The 26,918-nt window shown below is 38.1% G+C and overlaps 1 protein-coding gene across 2 annotated transcripts in view; it reads right to left on the bottom strand.

Annotated features, from left to right (window-relative positions):
• Positions 1 to 25,125, bottom strand: part of LOC126194775 (splicing factor U2af 38 kDa subunit) — a 40,326-nt gene extending 15,201 nt beyond the window's left edge. The window contains exons 1-7 of one of the 2 annotated variants that reach the window (XM_049933066.1): positions 24,949 to 25,125; positions 24,467 to 24,554; positions 24,308 to 24,374; positions 18,932 to 19,014; positions 18,677 to 18,748; positions 3,836 to 3,969; positions 1,671 to 1,769 (exon numbers count right to left, since the gene is read on the bottom strand). In XM_049933066.1, the coding sequence (XP_049789023.1) occupies positions 1,671 to 1,769; positions 3,836 to 3,969; positions 18,677 to 18,748; positions 18,932 to 19,014; positions 24,308 to 24,374; positions 24,467 to 24,554; positions 24,949 to 24,992 (587 nt within the window). In that variant the 5' untranslated portion in view covers positions 24,993 to 25,125. The remainder of the gene's footprint in view (positions 1 to 1,670; positions 1,770 to 3,835; positions 3,970 to 18,676; positions 18,749 to 18,931; positions 19,015 to 24,307; positions 24,375 to 24,466; positions 24,555 to 24,948) is intronic. The other variant, XM_049933068.1, reaches the window with a different exon arrangement.
• Positions 25,126 to 26,918: the final 1,793 nt, after the last annotated feature.

Genomic DNA, 26,918 nt, shown 5'->3' with positions numbered 1-26,918 from the left:
CAGTAGTTCTAATGGAATGTTGTCTACTCCCCGGGCCTTGTTTCGACTCAGGTCCTTCAGTGCTCTGTCAAACTCTTCACGCAGTATCATATCTCCCATTTCATCTTCATCTACATTCTCTTCCATTTCCATAATATTGTCCAGAAGTACATCGCCCTTGTATAGATCGTCTATATACTCCTCCCACCTTTCTGCTTTCTCTTCTTTGCTTAGAACTGGGTTTCCATCTGAGCTCTTGATATTCATGCAAGTGGTTCTCTTTTCTCCAAAGGTCTCTTTAATTTTCCTGTAGGCAGTATCTATCTTACCCCTAGAGAGATAAGCCTCTACATCCTTACATTTTTCCCCTAGCCATCCCTGCTTAGCCATTTTGCACTTCCTGTCGATATTTTTGAGATGTTTGTATTCCTTTTTGCCTGCTTCATTTACTGTGTTTTTATATTTTCTCCTTTCATCAATTAAATTCAATATTTCTTCTGTTACCCAAGGATTTCTATTAGCCCTCGTCTTTTTGCCTACTTGATCCTCCGCTGCCTTCACTACTTAATCCCTCAGAGCTACCCATTCTTCTTCAACTGTATTTCTCTCCCCCATTCCTGTCAATTGTTCCCTTATGCTCTCCCTGAAACTCTCTACAACCTCTGGTTTAGTCAGTTTATCCAGGTTCCATCTCCTTAAATTCTCACCTTTTTGCAGTTTCTTCAGTTTTAATCTACAGTTCATAACCAATAGATTGTGGCCAGAGTCCACATCTGCCCCTGGAAATGCCTTACAATTTAAAACCTGGTTCCTAAATCTCTGTCTTACCATTATATAATCTATCTGATACCTTCTAGCATCTCCAGGGTTCTTCCATGTATACAACCTTCTTTCATGATTCTTGAACCAAGTGTTAGCTATGATTAAGTTATGCTCTGTGCAAAATTCTACCAGACGGCTTCCTCTTTCATTTCTCTTCCCAAATCCATATTCACCCACTATGTTTCCTTCTCTCCCTTTTCCTACTCTCGAATTCCAGTCACTCATGACTATTAAATTTTCGTCTCCTTTCACTACCTGAATAATTTCTTTTATCTCATCATACATTTCATCAACTTCATCATTTGCAGAGCTAGTTGGCATACAAACTTGTACTACTGTAGTAGGCATGGGCTTCGTGTTTATCTTGGTCACAATAATGCGTTCACTATCCTGTTGGTAACAGCTTACCTGCACTCCTATTTTTTTATTCATTATTAAACCTACTCCTGCATTACCCCTATTTGATTTTGTATTTAGAACCCTGCATTCACCTGACCAAAAGTCTTGTTGCTCCTGCCACTGAACTTCACTAATTCCAACTATATCTAACTTCAACCTATCCATTTCCCTTTTTAAATTTCCTAACCTAGCTGCCCGATTAAGAGATCTGACATTTCACGTTCCAATCCGTAGAATGCCAGTTTTCTTTCTCCTGATAACAACGATAATTCTGAAACTAATTGGCAGGGGAACTTAAAATTTTGTACATGGGTGTTCCACACTTGGTGCCATTGGTGTGCTACACTTCAGCCAAATCAGACTATCAGCTGGAACATTATCTCAAATTGGTTGAATTGACATGGAATGACCCTTTATGTATAATATTGTGCAAAAGTTTGTACACACAAAGAAGAAATTTAAGTTTTTACCTTCTGCCCCTCCTGCGTCTACTATACAAATAACGACGAAGCTCTCTTGATATTGGTTTCAAGTGCATGAAATTGCAGAAACCACTGCGAGTGCACTCTCTGAAACAAAGTACCAGGAGTTCCAAATCAATAACTAATTAGAAACTCTTAAAATTTTAGTGCCTAGATATTGGTGTGTAAATTTTTATATTGAAGAGCAAACACACACACACACACACACACACACAAAACAGCTACTGGTATCGGGTTTCGGGACAGTTGCTTAGCAATATAGATAAAGGTAATTTTCATCTGTAGATGAAGCTCTGGTAGTTTAGGTTAGATGCAGAATTAATTTGATGGTTTCAGACCTGTGGGATGGACTTGGGTGAATGTGCTGAGGGTGGTGATGAGTGGACAGCACATCGTCAGGCAGCCAACTGTGGGAATACCCACATACCTTTCATTTTATGAATATCTATAACATTGAAACAGCAATTTACGTGAAGCCAAATGCAGCCTGAACTGAAGTGTCTTTACAAAAGAACAACTCAGCAGCAGTACACATTCCTACAAAAGATACATTAATTCTAACACAAATACAGCCAACAAATACATTTACAAAGAACACTCAAATCACTGCACAACAAATGAAATGCAAGATTAACCAATGGCACTGAAGTGAGTACTGCTAGACATCATTGTTCATTTCCTAAATTAGCATCGAATGGCGACTTGCGCTTTAAGACCATAGTGGTCCAATTTCTGCCAATTCATTACTTTGGAGCTGCAGAGGATAAAGTACTGCTATTCAGTATGATCAGATTGTCAATGTTGCAAGGACAGAAAATTTCAGCTATTGATACTGAATGAAATATCACAGCTGCAACTGTTGAGAAACTTAGATCTGAAAGTCTGCAGTTCACAAATGGTTCACGCAGACAATACAACACAAATTTCAAGTCAACAGTGATTAATGAAGCAAAGGATAAAAACAGATTGAAAATGATCAGTTCTACACGTTAAACTTTCAGGGGAGCATATCAGGGAAGGCTTCGTAAGCTGGAGCCACAGGTTGTTCAATGCAAGAAGGGCTTTATTCAAAAAGCTGGAATTGTAAAACTGCATTTGTCAATGAATTCAAAGCAAGTGTGGGCTGGTGCCTGACTATCATGAAGAGGGTGGTGCTTATGCATTGATGCAGAACAATAGCTCAGCAACTTCCCATGGCATTTGACAAAAAATTACTTGTGCATCTGTGTCATACAATCAATCAAAGGTAGACAGTAACTGTTTACAATATATACACTCCTTTAGACAAATCTGAATATGCTTTACAACAGCAAATGCGTTTGTGATTTTGATGAGCCAAAATATGGAGATAAAAAATGTGGAAAGAACACTTAAATGAAAACTAAAAAAAGATAGTGGAGACAGAACAACCATGAAAAATACTGTGCCTCAATTCCAGTTCCTTCCAAACACCTGGAAAAAACTACTTTTGCAAAGCTTTCCACATGATCATCTGAAGTAATGTGTATGACTGCAGTTATTTCTTTATAATGCCACAATCCATTATTGCTCCCATTCTGAAGACATCTGTTCCTCAACTCAAACTTCTGACACCTTTAAATTTGTCATTAAATCTTCCTATCACTACTTTATATTGGCTCAAAGTATTAAATTTTTTCCTGAACTGTCTCTGTGCTAGTCACAGCCACACACTTCAAGTAGAATGTATGAACAGGAAAGTATTGCGACAATCAGTGTCCAGTCAATCCAACACAATCCCATTAAACTGTTGTCTTATCAATATACTAGCATTAAAACGGTGCAACAATTATCTTAGAAACAGTACAGAAAGCTATACTAGTACAACCACTAAAATGGATACACAAATAGGAGGCAGAATGACAGTCACCCAACAGATTACTGAAGTTTTCCACTGAGTGTCAAAATAATATAAATGATAGTTTCTTTAAGAAGCTTATTTTTAGAGTATACTATATCACAAATATTTAGGTAATTCAGTAGGAATTAAGCAAATTTGAGTTACCTTAGCATGGCTTAAGAGAAACACAAGTGTTCCACTGGAGACACACACAGTTTTAACAGTTGAACCTGATCACATATAAAAAAATTTGAAACTAATTTGTGTGTGTATTTCGTATTAACTAAGTACTTACCCCATTTCATACTGACGACAACAAGCTTCACGGAAATCTGTGACAGGGCTCAATTCCGCATACACAGGGCGCCCTCCAAACCAACGGTTGTTCAAATCAGCAACAGCTTTCTCTGCATCTTCTTCACGCCTGAACTAAAAGTAGAGAACACTTCAAATGCAAACTGATAAGTTTCTTTGAACGTGTACTTGCCCAATGAACAAAAATTATGTCAGTATATAAAACGTTACACGCTATCTATGGAAGAACTGAATTTTTAACATATCCAAAATAGCAATTTCGATTAACACATCTCAACTTTGCAACTGATGCGAAGACAAGTTCAACACACAAAATAACATGCCAAACAACTACACATGTAGAGAAATAATAATTCACTGCAGGAATCAAAAAGCAGCACACGCATACACAAAAGAAGAAAAACAGGATGCAGGTTAGTGTTTGGCTTCTGTCAACAGTGTCACTGGAGACTGACCCCAAGCTTGAATCAGCCAAGTATGAAGAAAAGAAATCAGCTGTACTCCTTTCAAAGAAACCGTCCCTGTAATCAACAAAACCTAAATCTGTATGTCTAGATATGCATTTGAACTTCAATTGTTGTGTCTTAACTCCCACCAGCTTCATTTTGTTCAAAAAGAGGTATTCCAACTTCATTATTTTTTAAAACAGAACCTTTAAAAGAATATTCCTGGCTCACAGCCATTGTCATTATTATGCAGAGACATAAGTTCTACAATAACAACACAGTCTTTGATACTAATAAAGACTACCACTGTCTCCCAGACAAGGAGACGGAATATTACAATTTGACAGCTCGTTTAAGATAAAATCAAGGTACTGATTAAAATTGCACCAAGATGAAAAACTCAACCCAACCTGATTTGTTTTTATTTACATGCCCACATTTACAATCAATCACTGCCAGTATAGCTACTGTTCACTGTATCAAGCTTTATAGGAAACAAGCGGGGCTGCTGATATAGCTTATCCTGCACAAGATCTTGTGATAGGTGTTACCCAACAAAGATCAACCCTCATTCTGCTGGTGAAATACAGTCTGACACACACCAAATTATCATACAGCACATAATCTAGTTAACAATGGAGAAAGGGTTGGTGCCTTCCTGGTGGGCATCCATAACTTCTGTTCATATCAGTCCTATTAAAATTAAATAGTATTGAACTTCACTCTATGTAATCTTTTTCTTCAGTCTTCAGGTCTGAAAATAATGATCTGTTCTGAAGGGAGATTGGGATTTAACACCTACCAACAAAGGTCATTACAATTAGACTGGACAGGAAAATGGTGACGAATGTAACGTGTAGTGTCATTTTTCAAAGGAACTATTTCAGTACTCATTTAACAAATTTAGGGTAATCAAGGTTGACCCTAAATTAATTTGAACTCTGTTCCTTCCAAACAATATAGTTTCCTAGGCACCCCACTGCTTGTTTGATCAATCCTGCTAAAAACTCCTCAAGTACCAGGATGATTCGATAAGCCTGGAAGAAAGGAAAGCAAAAAAAACGTGTTTCATATAAAACTCATGTTACTTCTGAACAGTTTCCTTTGAGGGGTATACACTTGGGCAGCAATCCTCCAGCACTTTCATCCCATCGTACAAATAGGTTCTGTAAAACTGTGCAAAAATACTTGTTCCTCATTTGATGACTATTTCTTATCAGTATGCCATAGTTTCAAGTTAGGGAACTGGAATAAGTAATTTGGGGGATAAGTCTGCTGAATAGGATGGCTCAGGAGCCAATTCAATGCCCAATTCATACACATTCATGATTGTTATATCTGATGTGTGGAATGGTGCACTACACTGGTGAAAAATCACTTTTTGCCTACCAATCTTTGACTTTTTCAGCGATGCAAGTTTCAAACTATTCAATGATGTTATGGGTCTGCCTTTCTTAATCTCACATATGATATCTTCATAGCCAAGACTCCATGCAGGATATTATGCACTCGCTCAGGTAGGATGCCTACAGTCCCAATAAACTCTCAAATGTTTACTCAGTGTCTTGCAATACCGTATCATGGATTTCGTCAACTGTTTCCTATGTGTTGACTTCAATCCAACAGCCAGAACCCACTTCATCTTCGGTGCTTGTATGACGATGTTTAAATTCAGTACTCCAAAAATAAATGGTCTTCAATGACGGTGCAGAATCCACATGAACTTCATCCAATTCAGTACTGATTTGTGCAGCAGTTCAACCCTTCATACTAGACAAATCCCAATAATGGGAACTTCTCATGGCCACTTGCAGTGTTCCACGAGATGATGCCTGGTGGTAAATAATTTCAAATACTTCTGACCAGAACATAAAAGGAGTATATTCATATTGAGGACAAACTGGTACATTATGCTCACTTTCGATGAGGTGAGTAGCAAAAGTAGATTTTTGTGCCACTTTTTTCCAATCTAAAGCAAACTGTTCACGGGACCTGGCTTCAAGCCATATCCCAGTCCCCCCCCCCCCCCCCACACACACACATATATACACAAGAAGCTTTGAACTTAGCACCAACATTTGACCTGTGGTAAAAGTTTCTTTTTTCAATACTATTTTTTAAAATTCTACTCAAGTTATCCACCACAGAAAATGCCACATTTACTGTTTGACTTCAGAAAACAAACCACCCTGTCACTCATTTTACCACAGTATGGTAAACAAATTTATTATTGCTAGTGTCTGCCATATCTAAACTTATCTTTTTGTCTTCAGTTTACTATGCTGTTATAGCCATAATTGATATAATTATGCAGGTAGTTACCAACCTTAGCAATATATTTTACTGTATTCAGCTCAGACTCGTGACTTGTATTCGAAAGTGAAATTCTTCATCCTAATGTCTTTGCGTTATCAAAATAAACAGGTGCAAAATAATAGTTTAATTCAACAACAATATAATTTACTTACATTATGATCTAAAGCAGTGTTTAATTAGACAATTATAACAAATATCCTAGAGTTTTTTCACACCAATTTTTTATTTTTCCAGGTTATATTGTGCTTAATCCCAACCAATTTTGATTGATTTTGTGACAAAACCTACAATTTTTTCATTGTACAGGAATACAATGGGGACTGTAATCTGAACGGAAAAAAGCCTTGAATGAACATGGTTTATTTCAACCTAGAAATAAACATAACAGGATCTGACAAAATACAGTCTAGAGTCGTCAGAGAAACCTCTCTGAAGGCTGGCATTGCCATGGAACATACTTCAAGAAAACTTGACAAATCTCTTCATATTTTCATGTCCACTGATCACTGATTGATGCAAACAATCCCTTCCAATTATTTGAGAATTTCTTCCACTGACATGATTTCTACGAGATTTTGGAACTGATCAGTAATGGTATCAATTTCATGAGCACCAAGGTGATTTAAAGTAGTGAGATTTGTCAGTGCTATGCCTGTCTTTTCTCATGGTCAGCATTAATTGCCATTTATGGGCCTAAACATGGAATGCCCTTCATAAAGGAATATGCCAGGGACAATTTATCCAGAATTTTAGATATCTTATTCTTCATTATAGTGAGGGAATCATTTTTGAACAGCCATGATATCTTTCTTGGTTCCGTATCTATTTCGCCTTTCTGAGGTTGCACCAATTAATGTTGTCAGATCTTTTTGAATTTAGTCTGCTTCTACAACCTCCTTGTTTGGCAAATTTTCTCATTAATTCTCTACCACAAGATGAAGGGAAGCATAGAAAAATGGAGTTAAGGGGGCATCTGACAAATTTGGTCAGAGAGAACTCATCCTGAGCAGCCAGTCTCAGAAGGCGATGAGATATCAGATCTTGTTCCTCAAAAATCTGCAGACTACTTGGAAGCTATGACATAAGATTCCAATATTGATCTTAGGTTTAATTTTTATGTACTTATGTTCATACTTCCCTTACACATTTTTAAGGAGCCATTAATATTTGCTGAGGCCAGATTGACAACACATTTTATTTTCCACCCACCAAACAGTGCAAAACTTCAGTGGGGAAACAGGCGAGCCTGTAATATTGTCAAAATCAGATTGGCAGGAGAGAACGTTTTTAAACAGATTACATAAAGCTCTCAAACTGAAGAGGATTCCCACCAATGCTAGTACAACCTGTCACCATGTACTGTATGTAAGCTTCATGTCCAAAAGTCCAGGAACACAGCACCCTCCGGATTACCCTCGACTGAGTTTGCTTTTCAGCTATCTTCGGAATGTAATTAACAGTAAGGCCATCCATGGACATCTAAACAACCTGCCTTTTCAGATTTACCTTAGACTCTGACACACCTGCCTCAAATCCCACTAAATCTTTTGCAGCACTTTCTCAAAAACACACAAGTGGGATACCTGCTTGAACGAGGCCCAACACACTTTCCCAAAAAGGTACAAACAGATCCAATTAAATCACTATCACATCACAGGCATCAAAAATATCCTGTAGTTGATTAGTGAAAAATGGCTCTAGTGTGAACACAATGCTCAAATTTACTTTTGCTTATGAAGCAGCAGTATGGGGCATTATTACTGTCCAGGAACACATCTGGTAAGAGATTAACAAGCTGCCAATTTCCAGAGAAGATAGGTGTCTCACAGCAGCCAGCCAGACAAATGGATCTATACCTTCACCATGGCATCCCTCTGCATGTAATCAAGCACCATCGATGATCAGCCAGAAGTTCCTGCAGTAGGTGCTTTATGAGTGCCTCGGGATAGGACCTGGTTGCTAAGACACCACAATTGCATGATGTATTCCCTGCCTGCACCACAGAAGACTGAAAATATATGGAGGATAAATAGAAATACTATTTTTCTTCACTGCAACGTGTAATAATGGCCCAAATTTCTTTGTTTCTTGTGAGCAACTTCCACCCCATCCCCTCACCTACATCTCTCTATTAGGTTCAAAGAAAGTCAATACAATCTTCCTTGTGCGTGTTTAATTGTATGCAGTTTATGTTAGCAGAAATGTTAGTGAGTCAGGATAGAAATGCCAAGAGTTGCCTCAGCCCCCCCCCCCCCCCCCCATGTCCCAGCCATCTACTCTATACAGGGTGTTACAAAAAGGTATGGCCAAACTTTCAGGGGACATTCCTCACACACAAATAAAGAAAAGATGTTATGTGGACACGTGTCCGGAAACGCTTAATTTCCATGTTAGAGCTCATTTTAGTTTCGTCAGTATGTACTGTACTTCCTCGATTCGCCGTCATGATTTCATACGGGACACTCTACCTGTGCTGCTAGAACATGTGCCTTTACAAGTACGACACAACATGTGGTTCATGCATGATGGAGCTCCTGCACATTTCAGTCTAAGTGTTCGTATGCTTCTGAAACACAGATTCGGTGACCGATGGATTGGTAGAGGTGGACCAATTCCATGGCCTCCACGCTCTCCTGACCTCAACCCTCTTGACTTTCATTTATGGGGGCATTTGAAAGCTCTTGTCTACGCAACCCCGGTACCAAATGTAGAGACTCTTCGTGCTCGTATTGTGGACGGCTGTGATACAATACGCCATTCTCCAGGGCTGCATCAACACATCAGGGATTCCATGCGACAGAGGGTGGATGCATGTATCCTCGCTAACGGGGGACATTTTGAACATTTCCTGTAACAAAGTGTTTGAAGTCACGCTGGTACGTTCTGTTGCCGTGTGTTTCCATTCCATGATTAATGTGATTTGAAGAGAAGTAATAAAATGAGCTTAACATGGAAAGTAAGCGTTTCCGGACCCATGTCCACATAACATATTTTCTTTCTTTGTGTGTGAGGAATGTTTCCTGAAAGTTTGGCTGTACCTTTTTGTAACACCCTGTATAAGTCCCCAAGCACCCTCCAGCCACCTGCATTGCACTGTCCCCATTACAGCTTTTAGCTTAATCTTACCTAAACCGCCTCAGTGTTAACTAAACCAAAAACTGCACTCCAAAGCCCAATTACTGCTTGTTAGTGTTCTAATTACACTATTTCATGCATACCACTAAGAAGCTATAATCATTTATACACAGTCAGATCAATAGCTGTCTGTATGCATGTATAGATATTTTTCAATATACATCTAAAACAATGTACTGCATGCAAATCTACAATGCCCTGGTACTTCTGGTTCAAAATATAATTGGATTCAATAGGCCACAAAAATAAATTTGAATAGCCCACAAACTCTCACAAAAGCACTAATCATTGTGATTAGATTGTGTTACAAATAAGGCAATATTTACAGAATGAAATTTTCACTCTTTAGCATAGCGTGCACTGATATGAAACTACCTGGCAGACAAACTGTGTGCCGGACCGAGACTAACTCGAGACCTTTGCCTTTCACAGTCAAGTGCTCTGCGAGGTTTGCAGGAGAGCTTCTGTGAAGTTTGGAAGGCGGGAAATACTGGTGGAATTAAAGCTGTGAGGACAGCTCATGAGTCTTGCTTGGGTAGCTCAGATGGTAGAGTACTTGCCTGCGAAAGGCAAAGGTCCCGAGTTTAAGTCTCGGTCCGGCACACAGTTTTAATCTGTCAGGAAATTTCAAGGGAATATTTACATTTGAGGAGATGTAAGCACCAAATACTCAACACAGAGTCTTCCTGGCCACATCGCATCACAAGCACACAAATCCACAACACAACAACAATCTAGATTAGCACGGCCAGGCTGCAGTGGCAGACATCTAAGGCAAAGGCACATCTTATCTGGACTGCCAAGCCAGGCTGGCTGGCTGGTTGGTTGGTTGCTGCATTGGACTGAACAATTGGAAGGACTGGAGGATGCTAAAACCCAAGTAGAAGATAGTCGCACAGCATCGAGCAGAGGGTGACCGGTGAGAGCAGCACTGCATCAAGCCAAGCAGAAGGCAAGAAAATGCCTCTGCTCAGAAACAAATCAGATACCATGCCTTTTCCACAATTTTTAGGCAAAATACAAAAATTTCCCCAAGTTTTTCTTGAGTTTTCCAGAACAAAATAAATATCCAGAATACTGGACACCCTGAAATAACCTTCATTACATCACTGTTGCCGTGTACAAGTGTTACCTCATAGTAAAGCACAAAATGGCACAGTTGCAGCAGATCCCAGCCAACTGCTTATTTGATCACTATCTTTTAGACAAATGCCTCATCATGGGACTGTGCTGCTGGCTCGTAATCTGCGTAATTTTCTTGCATGGATCGTAAATTTGTCACACAGCCCACTGTTTATTTTATATTACAGGTGTTCACTTGGATGTTTGACAATGGAGTTCATAACTGCATTAGCTGAAGCAGTAACAAATTTGGTATGGGCTCAACTGTAAACCAATGGAACAGTATAACAATATTATTTGTGATTAGCGCACTTGCTCAAGGATTTATGACCTACGAAAGGCAAATTTAAAGTATGCTTTCTTGTGCTGACTGGTGATTTCAGGTGAAATTTATGGTACAGTCAGTGCATGTGCCTTTTCTGTAAATCTCAAATGAATGTTTCTTATTTACATTAATAACGTTCAAATCAAAAAACGTTTGATTTATTTTACACAACTGCACATGTTATTTCTATTTCTCTATTAGGTCTTTGAACCTGTTTACAATTGTTTTGACATAATTACCTTCAATTAATAACTAAGTATCATCAACATAGGTAAAGTAATGTTCCTACCCTTAGAAAGAAGTAAAAGTGCATAGGAAGGTACACTTACTATGTCAACTTAATAGCAGACGTAACCCCTAAAGCAGCAGAGAAATGCCTTGAGGTTTTAAAAAAGCAGTATTTTAAACTATCAACAGTCCATGAAAAAGTAATTGCAAAATAGATGAAAGAGCATTAGATGTAACCATTTTATATACCAACATTCCAATTAATAACACCACTGGAATCAAACTAAGGTTTATAACACAAAACAAATTATCCAACTATAAAATCAGTAGTAAATTTAGTTGCTTACATTAATTGCACAGTATAATTCCGTTAAATTCAAGGTTGCTATAATTTCACAGAAAGATGGTTTAAGTACAGGTAGCCCACTTCCAGGCCTTATAGCAGATATTTTCATCAATCATTTGGAGAATTAATTTTTTTCCCCCAGGACAATCTAGACGTGACAAGTACACTAATAAGCTAGTTCAGATACACTGATTAGAGATAATTATGAAAATATTAAAACTCCCCAAAAAGTTCAATGACCTACTTAGTTAAATGAAATTCATATGTGAGAATCAAATAGATGTCCTCACACATGAAGATGTTTCATCTATGTGAGAAAGGGTGTGTTATGGGCCTGTCGGAGAAGTTTGAAATTTTTTACCACCAAGGCATTGTCCTGTGGTACACTACTTAATGAGAAGGTGCCCAGGAGAATCTCCCATTTTTTAGGAATTATTTAAAAATCATTGGTATTCAGCTATTATGAGACAATTCCAACAGACACACAGATCTCAATACGACCCATATAAGATTATTTCAAGCCAATGGTGTGTGAAAATGAAATGCTGTTGGCATATCTGCACACATCTGCGTTTAATGTGTAACGGGTGGAAGTTTCATTGTTGTATATCAGTTATTGTTCAGTGTTGTACTGAGTAGGACATTGTGTTGCACAGTTTGCAAATTTCGAGATGGCGGAGCTAAAGGACCAATGCGTCTGCATTAAATTTTGTCTTTACAGAGACACACCAACTGATGCAGGAAGCCTATGGCTATGAGTAAAAAGCAGTACTTGGTGTTACAAATGGTTCACATGGTTTAAAAATGGCCGGACAGAAGTTAAAGATGCCCCTCTTTCAGGAAACCCTTAGACACTCATGTCAGGAACGTCAACTAAATCGTTCATGCCAATCTAAGACTGACTGTCCAAGAGATGGCAGATGAATTTAACATTTCATTTGGATCATGCCATGAAATTCTGACACAATATATCGGAATGCATTGTGTTGTCACCAAGTTCGTCTCACGAGTCAAGACCAGAAAGACCTTCACCTCGCAATTGCGAAGAGCTTTAGGAAGTCGCAAATGAGAACAAGATGTTTCTTAAGAGAATCATAACTGGTGATGAGACGTATATCTATGGTTTTGATGTCGAGACCAAGGTTTAATCTTCACAATGAATTGGGAAAGTTTCTTCAAGACCAAAAACAGCTTACTAACTACATCAGATGTCAAAACCATGCTGAAAAAGCTTGTCAGGTCGGGTCAAATATAGAAGCCACAACAATAGTTTGACATTGAAGGATTAATTCATCATGAATTTGTGCCACAAAGAGTTAACTGATGGTGCTATGTGATGGGCTGCGACAGCTGCGAGAAAATGTGCGAAGGATACAGCCAGAAATGTGGAGAGAATTCATGGGTCTCGCATCATGATAATGCACCTGCACATTCATCCCTGTTGTTGCGTGACTTTTGCACAAAAAAATGAAATCACTCTGCTGCCTTATCTTCCGTTCTCTCCAGACCTGGAACCCTGCAGAGTAATTTCCAAAGTTTAAAACCCCATTAAAAGCTATAAGATTTGCAACAATAGATGAGATAAAAGAAAATTTGAAGAGGGCATTGATGTGATCCAGCAAGAGGCATACCAAGACTGCTTCTGGAAGTGGTAACAGTGTTGGGAGCATGTGTCAATTGTGGACGAGATTCTGTCTAAGAAGACCATGCATAATAAGTGAAAGGCACACGTAGAAAAATTTTGTGGTCAAAGTTCTGGAATTTTTCGAACATACCTGTTATTTCACACATTTATACATGGTGTATTTGAAAGCTTATCAGTTTTAACACCAAGATGTATAAATTATAATGTGTTTTTATGTGAAACCAATGAGAGAGAACATTATAAAGCAGAATGATTTTGGCTGGGAGGAACATTAGATACTGTTTTTAGTTACAACCACGTTATCTGTTTTATGTATGTACAGGGTGTTTCAAAAATGACCGGTATATTTGAAACGGCAATAAAAACTAAACGAGCAGCGATAGAAATACACCGTTTGTTGCAATATGCTTGGGACAACAGTACATTTTCAGGCGGACAAACTTTCGAAATTACAGTAGTTATAATTTTCAACAACAGATGGCGCTGCAAGTGATGTGAAAGATATAGGAGACAATGCAGTCTGTGGGTGCGCCATTCTGTACGTCGTCTTTCTGCTGTAAGTGTGTGCTGTTCACAACGTGCAAGTGTGCTGTGGACAACATGGTTTATTCCTTAGAACAGAGGATTTTTCTGGTGTTGGAATTCCACCACCTAGAACACAGTGTTGTTGCAACAAGACGAAGTTTTCAACGGAGGTTTAATGTAACCAAAGGACCGAAAAGCGATACAATAAAGGATCTGTTTGCAAAATTTCAACGGACTGGGAACGTGACTGATGAACGTGCTGGAAAGGTAGGGCAACTGCGTACGGCAACCACAGAGGGCAACGCGCAGCTAGTGCAGCAGGTGATCCAACAGCGGCCTCGGGTTTCCGTTCGCCGTGTTGCAGCTGCGGTCCAAATGACGCCAACGTCCACGTATCGTCTCATGCGCCAGAGTTTACACCTCTATCCATACAAAATTCAAACGCGGCAACCCCTCAGCGCCACTACCATTGCTGCACGAGAGACATTCGCTAACGATATAGTGCACAGTACTGATGACGGCGATATGCATGTGGGCAGCATTTGGCTTACTGACGAAGCTTATTTTTACCTGGACGGCTTCGTCAATAAACAGAGCTGGCGCATATGGGGAACCGAAAAGCCCCATGTTGCAGTCCCATCGTCCCTGCATCCTCAAAAAGTACTGGTCTGGGCCGCCATTTCTTCCAAAGGAATCATTGGCCCATTTTTCAGATCCGAAACAATTACTGCATCTCGCTATCTGGACATTCTTCGTGAATTTGTGGCGGTACAAACTGCCTTAGACGACACTGCGAACACCTCGTGGTTTATGCAAGATGGTGCCCGGCCACATCGCACGGCCGACGTCTTTAATTTCCTGAATGAATATTTCGATGATCGTGTGATTGCTTTGGGCTATCCGAAACATACAGGAGGCGGCGTGGATTGGCCTCCCTATTCGCCAGACATGAACCCCTGTGACTTCTTTCTGTGGGGACACATGAAAGACCAGGTGTACCGCCAGAATCCAGAAACAATTGAACAGCTGAAGCAGTACATCTCATCTGCATGTGAAGCCATTCCGCCAGACACGTTGTCAAAGGTTTCGGGTAATTTCATTCAGAGACTACGCCATATTATTGCTACGCATGGTGGATATGTGGAAAATATCGTACTACAGAGTTTCCCAGACCGCAGCGCCATCTGTTGTTGACAACTGTAACTACTGTAATTTCGAAAGTTTGTCTGCCTGAAAATGTACTGTTGTCCCAAGCATACTGCAACAAACTGTGTATTTCTATCGCTGCTCGTTTAGTTTGTATTGCCGTTTCAAATATACCGGTCATTTTTGAAACACCCTGTATCTTTTTTTTAAAGGTATAAAATAATAAAATTATAAAACATGCAAATTGTAAAACAAAGTTAATATACCTTGTTAATGCATCACACATGTTGAGGGTGCTGATTAGTATGACCTACAATGAAGCCAGCTGTGTAGTAAATGTGAACAGTGAACTCAGTGTTCATTCAGCCTTTGGCACAAATAGTCCAGTTGGAAGGAACTTGTCTATATAAGTGGTTGTGATGTTTTAACTTACGTTTGCTGGTATGTATTTTATCACTCACTCGCACGTAAAGCTTACACAACTGTTATGTATAATGATATAAACAGATAGATAAAAATCTACTCACCAAGTGGTGACAGCAGAACACACACGCGCGCACACACACACACACACACACACACACACACACACACACACACACACACAGACACACAGACCTCGAGGCAGAAGAATTGAAGGGAAAGGAAGAGTGGTGAATGAAAAGGAAAGGAGAGGTAAGTCTCCCTTGACCTGGGGTTCTGGGTGACTTTTCTGAACTGTACCCCTTTCCCTAAACCTCTCCAGTCCTTTTCCTTCACCCCTCTTCCTTGACCTTCAACTCTTCTGCCAGAAGGAGCCACTGGCTCCAAAAGCTTCTAAAAGTTATATATATATGTGTGGGGGGGGGGGGGGGCACGTTCTTACCACCACTGAGTGAGTAGATTTTTTTATCTATTCATTTATATTATCTAGACTTGATTACTTTTGTTACGTGTGTACGGTAAGACATGCATGTTGCCTTACTTGAACTGGGCTTTTATATGTCTTAGCACTGAAGACGGTCAGTCAACAGAATCTGGATTTGCAATTAACATTTATTTTCAACTGATTGCTGTACCCTTTACCACTCTTCTAAGCAATCCACAAACAGGCACAGGAACCTTCAGAAGATGTCCCACCCACAGCTGGGCTTGCCTGGCTATCAAGCATGGTTTCTTGGCTTTAAGCTACAAATATCACAAGGTGGTAGTGGACCAACAAAAGTTTGCCCTCTTATATCAGCAACCACCTCTTTCTTGCAATGGACAATACTAACATTTAGACTAAAAATATTGTTTTAAAATTGCTCAGTACAGCCTAGAATTTCCCTTGCCATCAGAATACATTTTACAATATTATTAAACAGCAATATGCTTGAGTCAATTTAGTTTCACTGTTTATGAAATGCGAAATGACTATCTTTGATAATCTTACATGCAATTTTAGAGATACCAAAATGGAGGGTTGGTTTTTCTGAGAAATTATTTTAAAAATGCTTAACAGTCAAGAAAGAATCCTTTCCATAGTTTAATGTGTCTCCAATCACCCCAGTAACCATTCACTCTTTGAAGCTAAATTTTGCAGATCCCACACGAAAACTTATGGACTCCAAAATGCAAAGCTTTTTGTAAACCATCACTAAAGAATAAAATTATAAACAGCCGACCAGTTGCAATGGATAAAGAATTCTTTACCTAGGTTTCAAAAAATATAAATTTGTCTTCTTCAGAAGGTGGCTTAAGGACAATGACCATCATAGCTTACATTACAAAGGTATGAAACTTAAGTCAAGAATAGATTTTAACACAAATTAGAGAGCTCTTGCATTACAGAAATATGAGAACGATGACTGGTACTTACAATTTTACATTAGTAACGACTAATGTACCATCGCCATTTTTACGAATGTCGGCATAGATCCATTTGTCAAAAAATGTCAAAGGGGCACCCTCTTTGGCATACAGTACCACCGCATTTTGGAACAGCTGAACAACATCCTTTGCCAGGGCTTTTTGATTATCCATTATAATGATCTGTAGTGAGTGACGTCTTACTGAAGATCATTCCCAACCCTCCTAAACTGGTGTTCCATGACCCACCCAACCTCCAATTTTATCACCATAGTCCATCCCCTTGTCACTCCCAATCCCAACTCCTTGCCCAATCACCCATGCAGCAATTCCTATTACAGTGCTGTCACAGGCATATCCTAACCCATCAGAGGCTGGGATACCTTTGGAATCAGCTCTGCTGTAATTATTGCTCCGCTTTTTATATTGGTATGACCACCAATCAGCTAGCTCTCCACCGGAATGAATGGCCACCACCAAAATTTGACTTGACCAAGAGTAAAGTAGACCACCCTGTGCCACAACATTCAGCTGTACATAACTTGCTCAATTTCAATGGCTGCTTCACAAACTGAGTCATCTGGATCCTTCCCTCCACCAACAGCTTTTCAGTAGTGCAGATGTGAGTTATCCTTACAACACATTCTCCACTCCCAAAATTATCCCAGCTTCAACCTATCCATACACACTCCACCCAACTGTTTCCACACTATCTGTCCTGTCACCTCCCCTCACCACCACCATTGTGCTCTACACACTGCCAGTGAATCCACCAGTCTTTTTCCCCTTTTCTACTCTTTTCCTTATCAAGCTCCCTTTCAACACATATCAGCATATCAGTTGCATTCTGGCAGGCGTGTGTGTGTGTGTGGGGGGGGGGGGGGACTCTTGTGAAAATTTTGTCTCCTTTTCCTTTCTGAAGAAGTCTTTGGTCGAAAGTTTACATGGAACATTCTTTTCATTGTGTGTCTGCAACCCAGAGTCATCTTTACCGTACATAGCAATACATCTTTTTCATAATATTGCAGACTTTTATAACTTAGTGTTACGCTGTCTTCAAAGCTTAGTTCCAATCTACTTGTATAATAACTGAACAGACAATATTTGCACAGACTCAATGCATTCACAGCACAGTTGCAGTGCCTATTACTGCACAGTTCAGATCAAAGACTCATAGTACCTGATATTTGTATGGGTCAGCAAGAACAAATTACAGAATCATACTTCTTTCTTTTTTCAACTGAGGATGAGCTTTTCATACACTAATCTTACTGGTCTTCAATTATTTGATTACTAGTAGACTGTTTAAATATTCTGTTGCAATTATAATTACATTAGCATGTTAGTGAGGTGACATTGTGTGAAAACTTTTGTGGAAAGCAAATTTTAACATGGCAATAAAAGGAAAAGTGTACAGGACATGCAAAAATAAATTGCTCCATCTCTTAAAATTTCTGCTTAATCCAGTACCCATTGCATTTTTAATAATAAACAGCTGCTAGAGTAATTTGTCATACTCACATAACCTGTTAATTTGATCATTTGCAACTACCTTAAAAGTTCTGAGACACACACATTTGGGTGTTCGCTTAAGCTCTAGAACTACACCTCCCCTACACCACTGCCCCATCTGCAAGGGATGCCACCCCTACTGTTTTCTCCTCCACAGCACTATCTGCACAGCTAGTAGCTACATAACATAGCACACAGTATGTGAAAATATTCTGGTGATAGCTTAACCCATTTGCTGATCTTACCTTAATGTACACGTTTCCAACAAGATGGTCTCCCAAGTTGTCACATACATTCATTTCTTCTATTTCACCATACTGCAAGGAAAAATAAACACTTAAGAAAAAAAAAGGTATGCAGGGAAGAATGAAAACATCAGGAAGGAGTGGAAAACAAATTCAACAAAACTAACAGTTCTGAACACTATTACTTTACATCTACTTGCTAGAGAGGAGGAGGAAGGAACCATTACTTCCAGTCAAGGCATGGAGTTTCCTTACCTTATCTTCACATTCCACAAAAACATCTTCAAAGAAATTGTCATAATGTTCCTGCATTTCTTCATCTGATACATTTGCCACAACTGAAACAAATACATTTGTCAGTCAACTATTTCACACAACAATATCTTAGCAATACTGATACTATGGAGGAAAGTAATCAATATCAACAACGCACAGTGCAACAGACAGTGGTTGTACTTACAAATATTAGAATGAAAGTTGCAAGTTTAGAAATTATAAGCAGGTACTTCTTGTACAACGCAATACTATCTGCATTCATTAACCTCTTCGGCATCACAACATTCACAGGGAGTCACCTCAAATTCAAATAAATATGTTCAGTAACACAAAACCAGGAAGTACTGCAAGTTGAGTAAATGATTACCTAAAAGGATGGAAGGGAGTTTTAACCTCCTGTCAATGGCGATGTCAAAGATGGAGCACGAGTTATGAAATGACGAAGGACAGATTAGGAATCAGCCATGCCATTCTCAGCAATACATTCATACTTGCAATAATTTTGATTGATTTAAGGTAAACACAGAATACTTCACTCTGTATGGCCAGACTGGGTACAAGCCCTGTTCCTCACAAATTACAGTCCATTTTGCTAACTTTAATCTATGGATCACTTTGACATGTTCCAGAATTCTATAATTTAAATACCATTTATCACAGTGAGGATTCCTTTTATAGAAATATGCTAACTAATTAACTTAAAACCACACCACAAGCAAAAACAATACATAAAAGAAAATGGATCATGACTATGCTACTGAGAACTGACAGCTAAGACATACTGGTAGAGAGATTTTACAACTGAACAGAATGGAAGATAGACAAAGCAGATTTTCTGATTGGTTGTTGCTATGGCAGATGACAACTTTGTTTTTGTAATCCAGGTATACATCTAAAAATAGTAAACATTTTAACAGTTGCAACCACATTTCCAGAGAATATGCCAAGATATTCTGAAGATCACAGAGAAACAACACCACAAAACCTGTTGTGAAAGGCAACACAATGGCCAGCATAAATTTTGACTGTAGCCTTTGACAAGTCATACCTTAGACCTCCTGTGAATAATGACACAGTGAGACCTCTGCATGACTATTATAGTTAATGCAAAACAAGTTAGTTACAGAATGAAATTTGCAAATTGTACACACCTATTTGATTATACTATCCAAAATACTTCAAAATCACACCTTAATGTTACATCCATACACCTCAGCAGAAATCTGAAGCCATCACACAAACTGTATGAATTTCTTGAAGGCCATCACATCGATATTTAGAAAAAGAAACACTACTGTATTGATCAATGAAATCTATATTGTTAACTACGATTGATCATCAGCTGTATAATCCAAGCTTTGTACTGGCACATAAACCACTTTAGGGCAGGTATAACAGATATTACATTGTAAAGGTATGTTCATATGTCTTTTTCATGTTCAACTTTGAGTAGGAACATAATTTTTCAACAGTACAACTAAACATGCCTATTTAAGCATGCATAATTTCCTGGAAATTGAAGTCATACATACAGTTCATTGCTTCCCGGCTTCACTGGGAGAGAGTATTTACAATCTTTAGCAGTCATGTGTGTTATATTGTTTAGTGTGTTGAGGTTACGTTGTGAAGTGAATTTTGTGCAAAATTTCTGTTGACTCCAAAAGGAAGCATGTTTAAACTTATACATAATTACAAAGTTGTATGGAATGTCACTTCTGAAGATTATTTGAATTAAAATTTGACACATGTATTAGATAATAAGTCTGACCATACTGCTGTATGAAGTAAGATACCATGAGCTTTGAAGTAGTAAAACAGAGAAGAACATGCTAGAAGTTCATGAAGGGTGGATGAATATTCATGCTATCGTGATTTAATAACCGAGAGGCCCGACATTCAAACACAAGAAATGCTGAGGTATTTGTAGCTCCTAAAAAAGGTACTAAAAATAGAAATGAAGGAAGATGAAAAAAAAAAAAAAAAATCTGATCTAGTGGATACTGGTGTCTATGAAACTCCCCAATTTGCTGAGTCTGAGGATGTTAATCTACATATAATATTTAATGATTAAATTGTTTAAACCACTTTTCTTCTAAAATACAAATGGTGCATTGAAAGTTAGGTAATCTTTATATAATTAAGAATATCCCTTAAATATTTCTCAGTTTTGGAAATAATCAATGAAATGCTTTACTTTGAAATATGAAATAAATAATTCAAACAAGTGTGTAAGTTGCCAGTTACTATCCAACAATATTGTATTGCCAGCCTTAATGCTGCAGTCTCAAGCAGAAAACCTAAAATCTCATTGTGACTCCCTCTTTAAATTTGCGTACAAAATATTGTCACTTTGTACTTTTCATGCAACTATTTAGATATTTCTTTACCTACAGTCACTTTTGCATTTCCATTTTCTGTTGCCTTTTCATTACAGCAAATACAGCACACACCGGAAGGAAGGGACTCTACAGCAAACTACTTTTACAATGAGGTAACATGTGGACCCAAGAATGCCAATGTGTATATGCGTCCTTTCCACAAATTTAGGTGCATGCTCTTATTCCCATGCATCTGCATACTAGGAAAGAGAGATTGTGTGGAGGTTTCTTAACAGTTATCGAGGCGAACAAAGGTGTGGAAGAATCTATGACCCAGTTCAATTCCCCATATTAGTTGCTCCGCATTGTATGTTAAGATTACTTATTCTCTTTACGACCATTTCATAGAATGACTAAGTGGTCCTAAATCAATATTAAATTTGCAACACAAATTTGGAAGCAATTTCTTTCCTCAGTAACTCTTGCATTTACAGCAAAAGAACAAGTCATCAGGTCAAATTTCAGAAGAACATAAAATGCAAACTGAATTCAATAGCAAGGCAACTCATAGCTCTCAAAGAGAACGTAGGTAAAAACATAGAAAAGAGCCACTGGTGTGCTTCATGCAGGAATGTTGTAAAAATTTGCTCTTATATATACGGGAACAAAAGGTCTGTTACACAGCCAGTGTGAGAGCAAGGGCAGACAAAGTGTTTCAAAGTAATCCTTTCGGAAGAATGATCTATGTTTTAACCTTGTTTGTAACTGATAAAAATTGATTTGTGTACTATAGTATTCTTTATATTTTACTTCACCATACTGACACTGTCATTTGTAGGAAATTTTACTAAAGGCGTGTCAGTGCATCTTGCCATTATTTTAGTTTCTTGGCTTACATACAGATCAAGGCCAGTGGCAGTCACAGCAGTGCTTATCTACTGCTTATGGGTTGGCAATGCATCTGTTCTGTGTAGAAAGTGGGATGATTCATTGATATATCATAACCAATGAGGTGCAAAATGGAGACTATTTCTTGCACAAAGGCCATTGTCTTTTAGCTTCTTTTTGGTGTGTGAGTGAGTTCCAAGAGAAATATTTTGTGATTAAGGCAGTGATAGCTATAATGTGAACCAATTTACATGATTTAGTGCTGCACGGTGACATCATCCATTCATGTATGTCTGGTGGATTAATTGCAGAGACACAAAAATGTATCAAATGTGATAGTGAAAATACTCGAAGGGTCAAAGGTTCCTGCAAATGGAATCATCTTGTGTTCTTTACCTCAATCATTGGAGAAGGTAGGTGGATCAATGTTTACAAACTATAGTTGCACATTCAATATATTAATAAACATCCACATACTTTCTCCCATGATTTAAGTAAGAAACACTGATCCATTTATTCAGTAGGCTCGCGAAGATCGACTGCTTAGCAACACAAGAGCATACAAATATCTCATTGCTTTTTCAAGTATATGATTATTTGCAGCACTGTCCTTGATTTGCAGATACCAGCACAGTTTAAGGAGCTGTAACTCAAACAAGGAACAATTAAATTTATTCACCCTTTCTTCCAAATGTATTACTTCAAAACAAACTGCCTGCTGGCCATGTAACACAAACAGCTTATATGTTGTTTCCATCATACCTCACAGCAAGCGCTGATAACATTGCTGCACAAAATGCCCAAGTACATAACTGACCCTATTCTACACCTTTACCTGCAAATGAAACAAAGATATACTTCCCCACACGCCCGGGTTCGATTCCCGGCGGGGTCAGAGATTTTCTCTGCCTCGTGATGACTGTGTGTTGTGTGATGTCCTTAGGTTGGTTAGGTTTAAGTAGTTCTAAGTTCTAGGGGACTGATGACCATAGATGTTAAGTCCCATAGTGCTCAGAGCCATTTGAACCATTTTATACTTCCCCAAAGTATTACATCACTTTTTTTTAAGTTCAGACTTCAGTTTGCTATTTCCTAGTTGCCAGGGGAAAGTCAATGATCACTTATATATCAGAATTTCCTGGTCACAAGACCACCACAGTAAATACATATCTGAAATGAAGATTTACAGAAATATCCCGTTGCATGTACATACAAGAATATCCAAAACAAAATATCAATTTGCTTGATTGTACATTATTAATTACTGACCAAAATAAAATTAAATGTGCACAAAGTGTAAGCAGCTCAAAACCAATGAACACTTCAAAATACTTCCCACATATCCAAATGTTGGTGCAAAATTAGTGGATGTAGGAGCTGCAATGAATATAAATACTGGAACAAACACCGAATACGTAGTGAGCTGCTTTTCTGTAGATGCCTTCTGTCCTATTTAGCATCTTATATTTCTTTATATTTTCGAATCTAAGTGATCTAATATTTCTTCACCATATAAATTCCATCTAAATACTACATGTTGCAAGTTATTGCTCTGCAAATTTCTTTTATCTTTAAATATATTTTAAATTAATAAAAATTATAAAATTCTGTGCAAAACTGAGGGAAAATTAACTTCCTTCACCAAACTAAATACAAGCTACAACCAACCATACATCGTGTACCTAAGAGCATCACCTTCTACAGAGTGCATAGATTGTCACATTTACAATTTTCCAAGAAAGCTGGAGAAACTATTTCTTACTTCAAGAAATTTTAATATCAAAACGCATTCATACCATCAAAATTAGTAATACAACTATCTGTAATTATTATTTATGAAGTTAAATTACTGTTTTTAATCCTGCAATTTAACTTTTCCACAAAATTGATATATATACCTTTTCAAGCTGTCACATTTGGACAGATACTTCATTATGATCACACCCTTCATTAAATTGCAGGATCATATGCTGTATGTATAATGTTAATTCCCTATCTGATACTATCTATTCTGTTTACCCAAAACTCATTAGTAGATCAACGAGCAATAAATAACAACTTGAGTATCTAATTTCCCTCAAACGCAAAATAGCATTTGTTAACTCCCACACATACAGCAGAGACTTAAAACTTAGAAAACCAAACTTACGATGCGAACCATCGGCAGATTTAGCAGAGTTCTGAGGATTGACGTATAGGTTCTGCAGCAGCACGGTCTGAAAATAAAACACAATCAACCAATAATACCAAAAACAAATTGCCTTTAGTTCAAAAGCAGGTAGGCATTCACTTTTAACACGAAACTCACCTGGCTGAATGTTGGTTTGTTGTGTATTCTGGAACACCGATCGCCATGGCGACATGCCCCTATCTTGAAGTAGAATGAACAATTAACTCTGAAAAGGTACACAATACAAAAAATGAACTTCGGTGAGCAAAGGCACCTAGTTAATGCACATAAATAGAACAACTCTAAATTCCTATCGCACTGAACTTCCTGTAGCTGTTGATGGAAACGGAAAGTTCAAACAAGTTTGATAGTCATAACACACCGCTCTATAGCTTCTATTATTTATATAAGGAGATGACGTTATTTGTCAAAATATCGTGTACAATATCAACCGGAGTAATGCATAACAAACTAATCAATGGCAGAAGAAACCAACTGGCCCAAACGTAACTGAACAATTACGCGTATTTACACAAAAATTTACGGGGCAAAGTTGTTTGAAAATTCTAAGCGCCACTCCACATTGGCTTCACTGTAAAACACGCAGCTCAACAACTTACTTGTCCTTTTCTGTACCAAAAATTGACGCAAGGTATTCTGCCATTCTTTAATGTTTTTATATCACGCCGACCAAATAATTCGAAAAAGAAATCAGCTATAAACTGACAACACTACCACCACATCACCGCCATCACAAATGGCGTTCCGGTTCCTTCTTCTCAAGGCGAAATCATAGAATCAACAATGAACAACCGAACATGAAAAATACATCTCTGGTAACCAGAGGCGAAAATTAAGGCCTACTTCCATACAGAATTGTTACTGGCACCAACCACAACAACGTAGTCGCAAAGTTCACAAACAGTGACCATGTTGCTTCTGGCGGAGTTTCCAATGTTGTATGAAACGTCATTTGTGATAACCTGTAATCGTGAACAGGAGAACAATAACTGAATCTGAAAGATGTAATATTCTTACTAGAGAAGTTATTTGCCCGGAGCGCAATAAATGTATACACAGAAAAACAGTTTCAGCAATAGAAATTGATGTCTTCAGATCATAAAACGTATGGCTATTTTTTTACAGTATAGTAATCGTCATTTGTCATAAAGAAGACCTCTTAATACACGTGTCACATATCATCTACATAAATTGACCATTGTGCCACTGTGTTCTACGTATGTAGATGGTATGTAATGCATATATTAGAATTTCTTCTTTATAAAGAATAACGATAATCAGACTGTAAAATTATTTGAATTTAGCATGCCAAGACTAGTTGTATATATATATATATATATATATATATATATATATATATATATATATATATATATATATATATTTTGCGATCTGGATAAATAAACTACTCTAGTAAGAAGATTAATTTTCTCAAATTTCATATATCTTGCGGACGACCGGATATGAAGAACATATAAGCAGAACAAGGAAAAAGTACATTATAGTGTACACCATGATATACAAACTCCTAAAAGTCGTTAGGCGCATGATCTACGATGTTTTGTGGGTACTTGCAATTTCGATTTTGCATATGTGGCTGGAATCACCCCACTGAAATACTGCGTCTTTCATGCGGTGTCCAGTGTCGACGGAAAGCGTGGGTCTCTTTCTCATTACAAAAAAAAAAACTGAATTTTTAAAGTTGAATTTTACATAGTTATCCGATATAGCGCTCCCAAATTAGTCTACAACGATATCTGTTTTATCAACATGTGTTAGCAGGGACTGTAAAACACGAAGAACAACCAACAAGCCTACTCCAGTATTGACTGAACAGCTAATTTTTTTTGTCTGTATAAGTCTGTGTTGAAAATATCGGATGAACTGAGTCTTTTCTAAGTCTTTTTTGTCCTGGTGGATACAGGATACGATTCTGAGTTGTCCTATGTATATCGTAATTTTGTGAGTGCATCTTATTGTTGGCAGTATATAGATATTCCATGAAATTTCAGTCTTCTTTTCTGATGCCTGCTGTGAGATTTCATGGTTTTCCAGTTGTTTTTCAGGATTGTAGTCTATCGCCATCTTATATTCTTATGGAGCCGAGTATTTTTCTTAGAACTTCGGGTTCTTCTTTTAGGACCGAGCGAGGTAGTGCAGTGGTTAGCACACTGGATTCGCATTCGGGAGTACGACGGTTCAATCCCGCGTCCGGCCATCCTGATTTAGGTTTCCCGTGATTTCCCTAAATCGCTTCAGGCAAATGCTAGAATGGTTCCTTTGAAAGGGCATGGCCGACTTCCTTCCCCATCCTTCCCTAATCCAATGAGACCAATGACCTCGCTGCTTGGTCTCTTCCACCAAATAAACCCAACCCAACCCTTCTTTTAGGATATCTTTAGCCTAAAAGCGTTTTGCTAACGTTCAAGACTTCAGGCTTGATAACTGTGTTTTGGTGCCTGATTTTCTGTGAATGGGTACACGTTTTTATGTAGATGTTATAAATTTCACCATAAGCTCTCGTAAGCATCATTAGCTAGATTTTCTGTGCCATTTTCTCTCTCCTTGT

This window comes from Schistocerca nitens, chromosome 7 (assembly GCF_023898315.1).
Source record: "Schistocerca nitens isolate TAMUIC-IGC-003100 chromosome 7, iqSchNite1.1, whole genome shotgun sequence".
NCBI classification, from domain to species: Eukaryota; Metazoa; Arthropoda; class Insecta; order Orthoptera; family Acrididae; genus Schistocerca; species Schistocerca nitens.
This window is presented reverse-complemented; position numbering and strand designations above follow the sequence as displayed.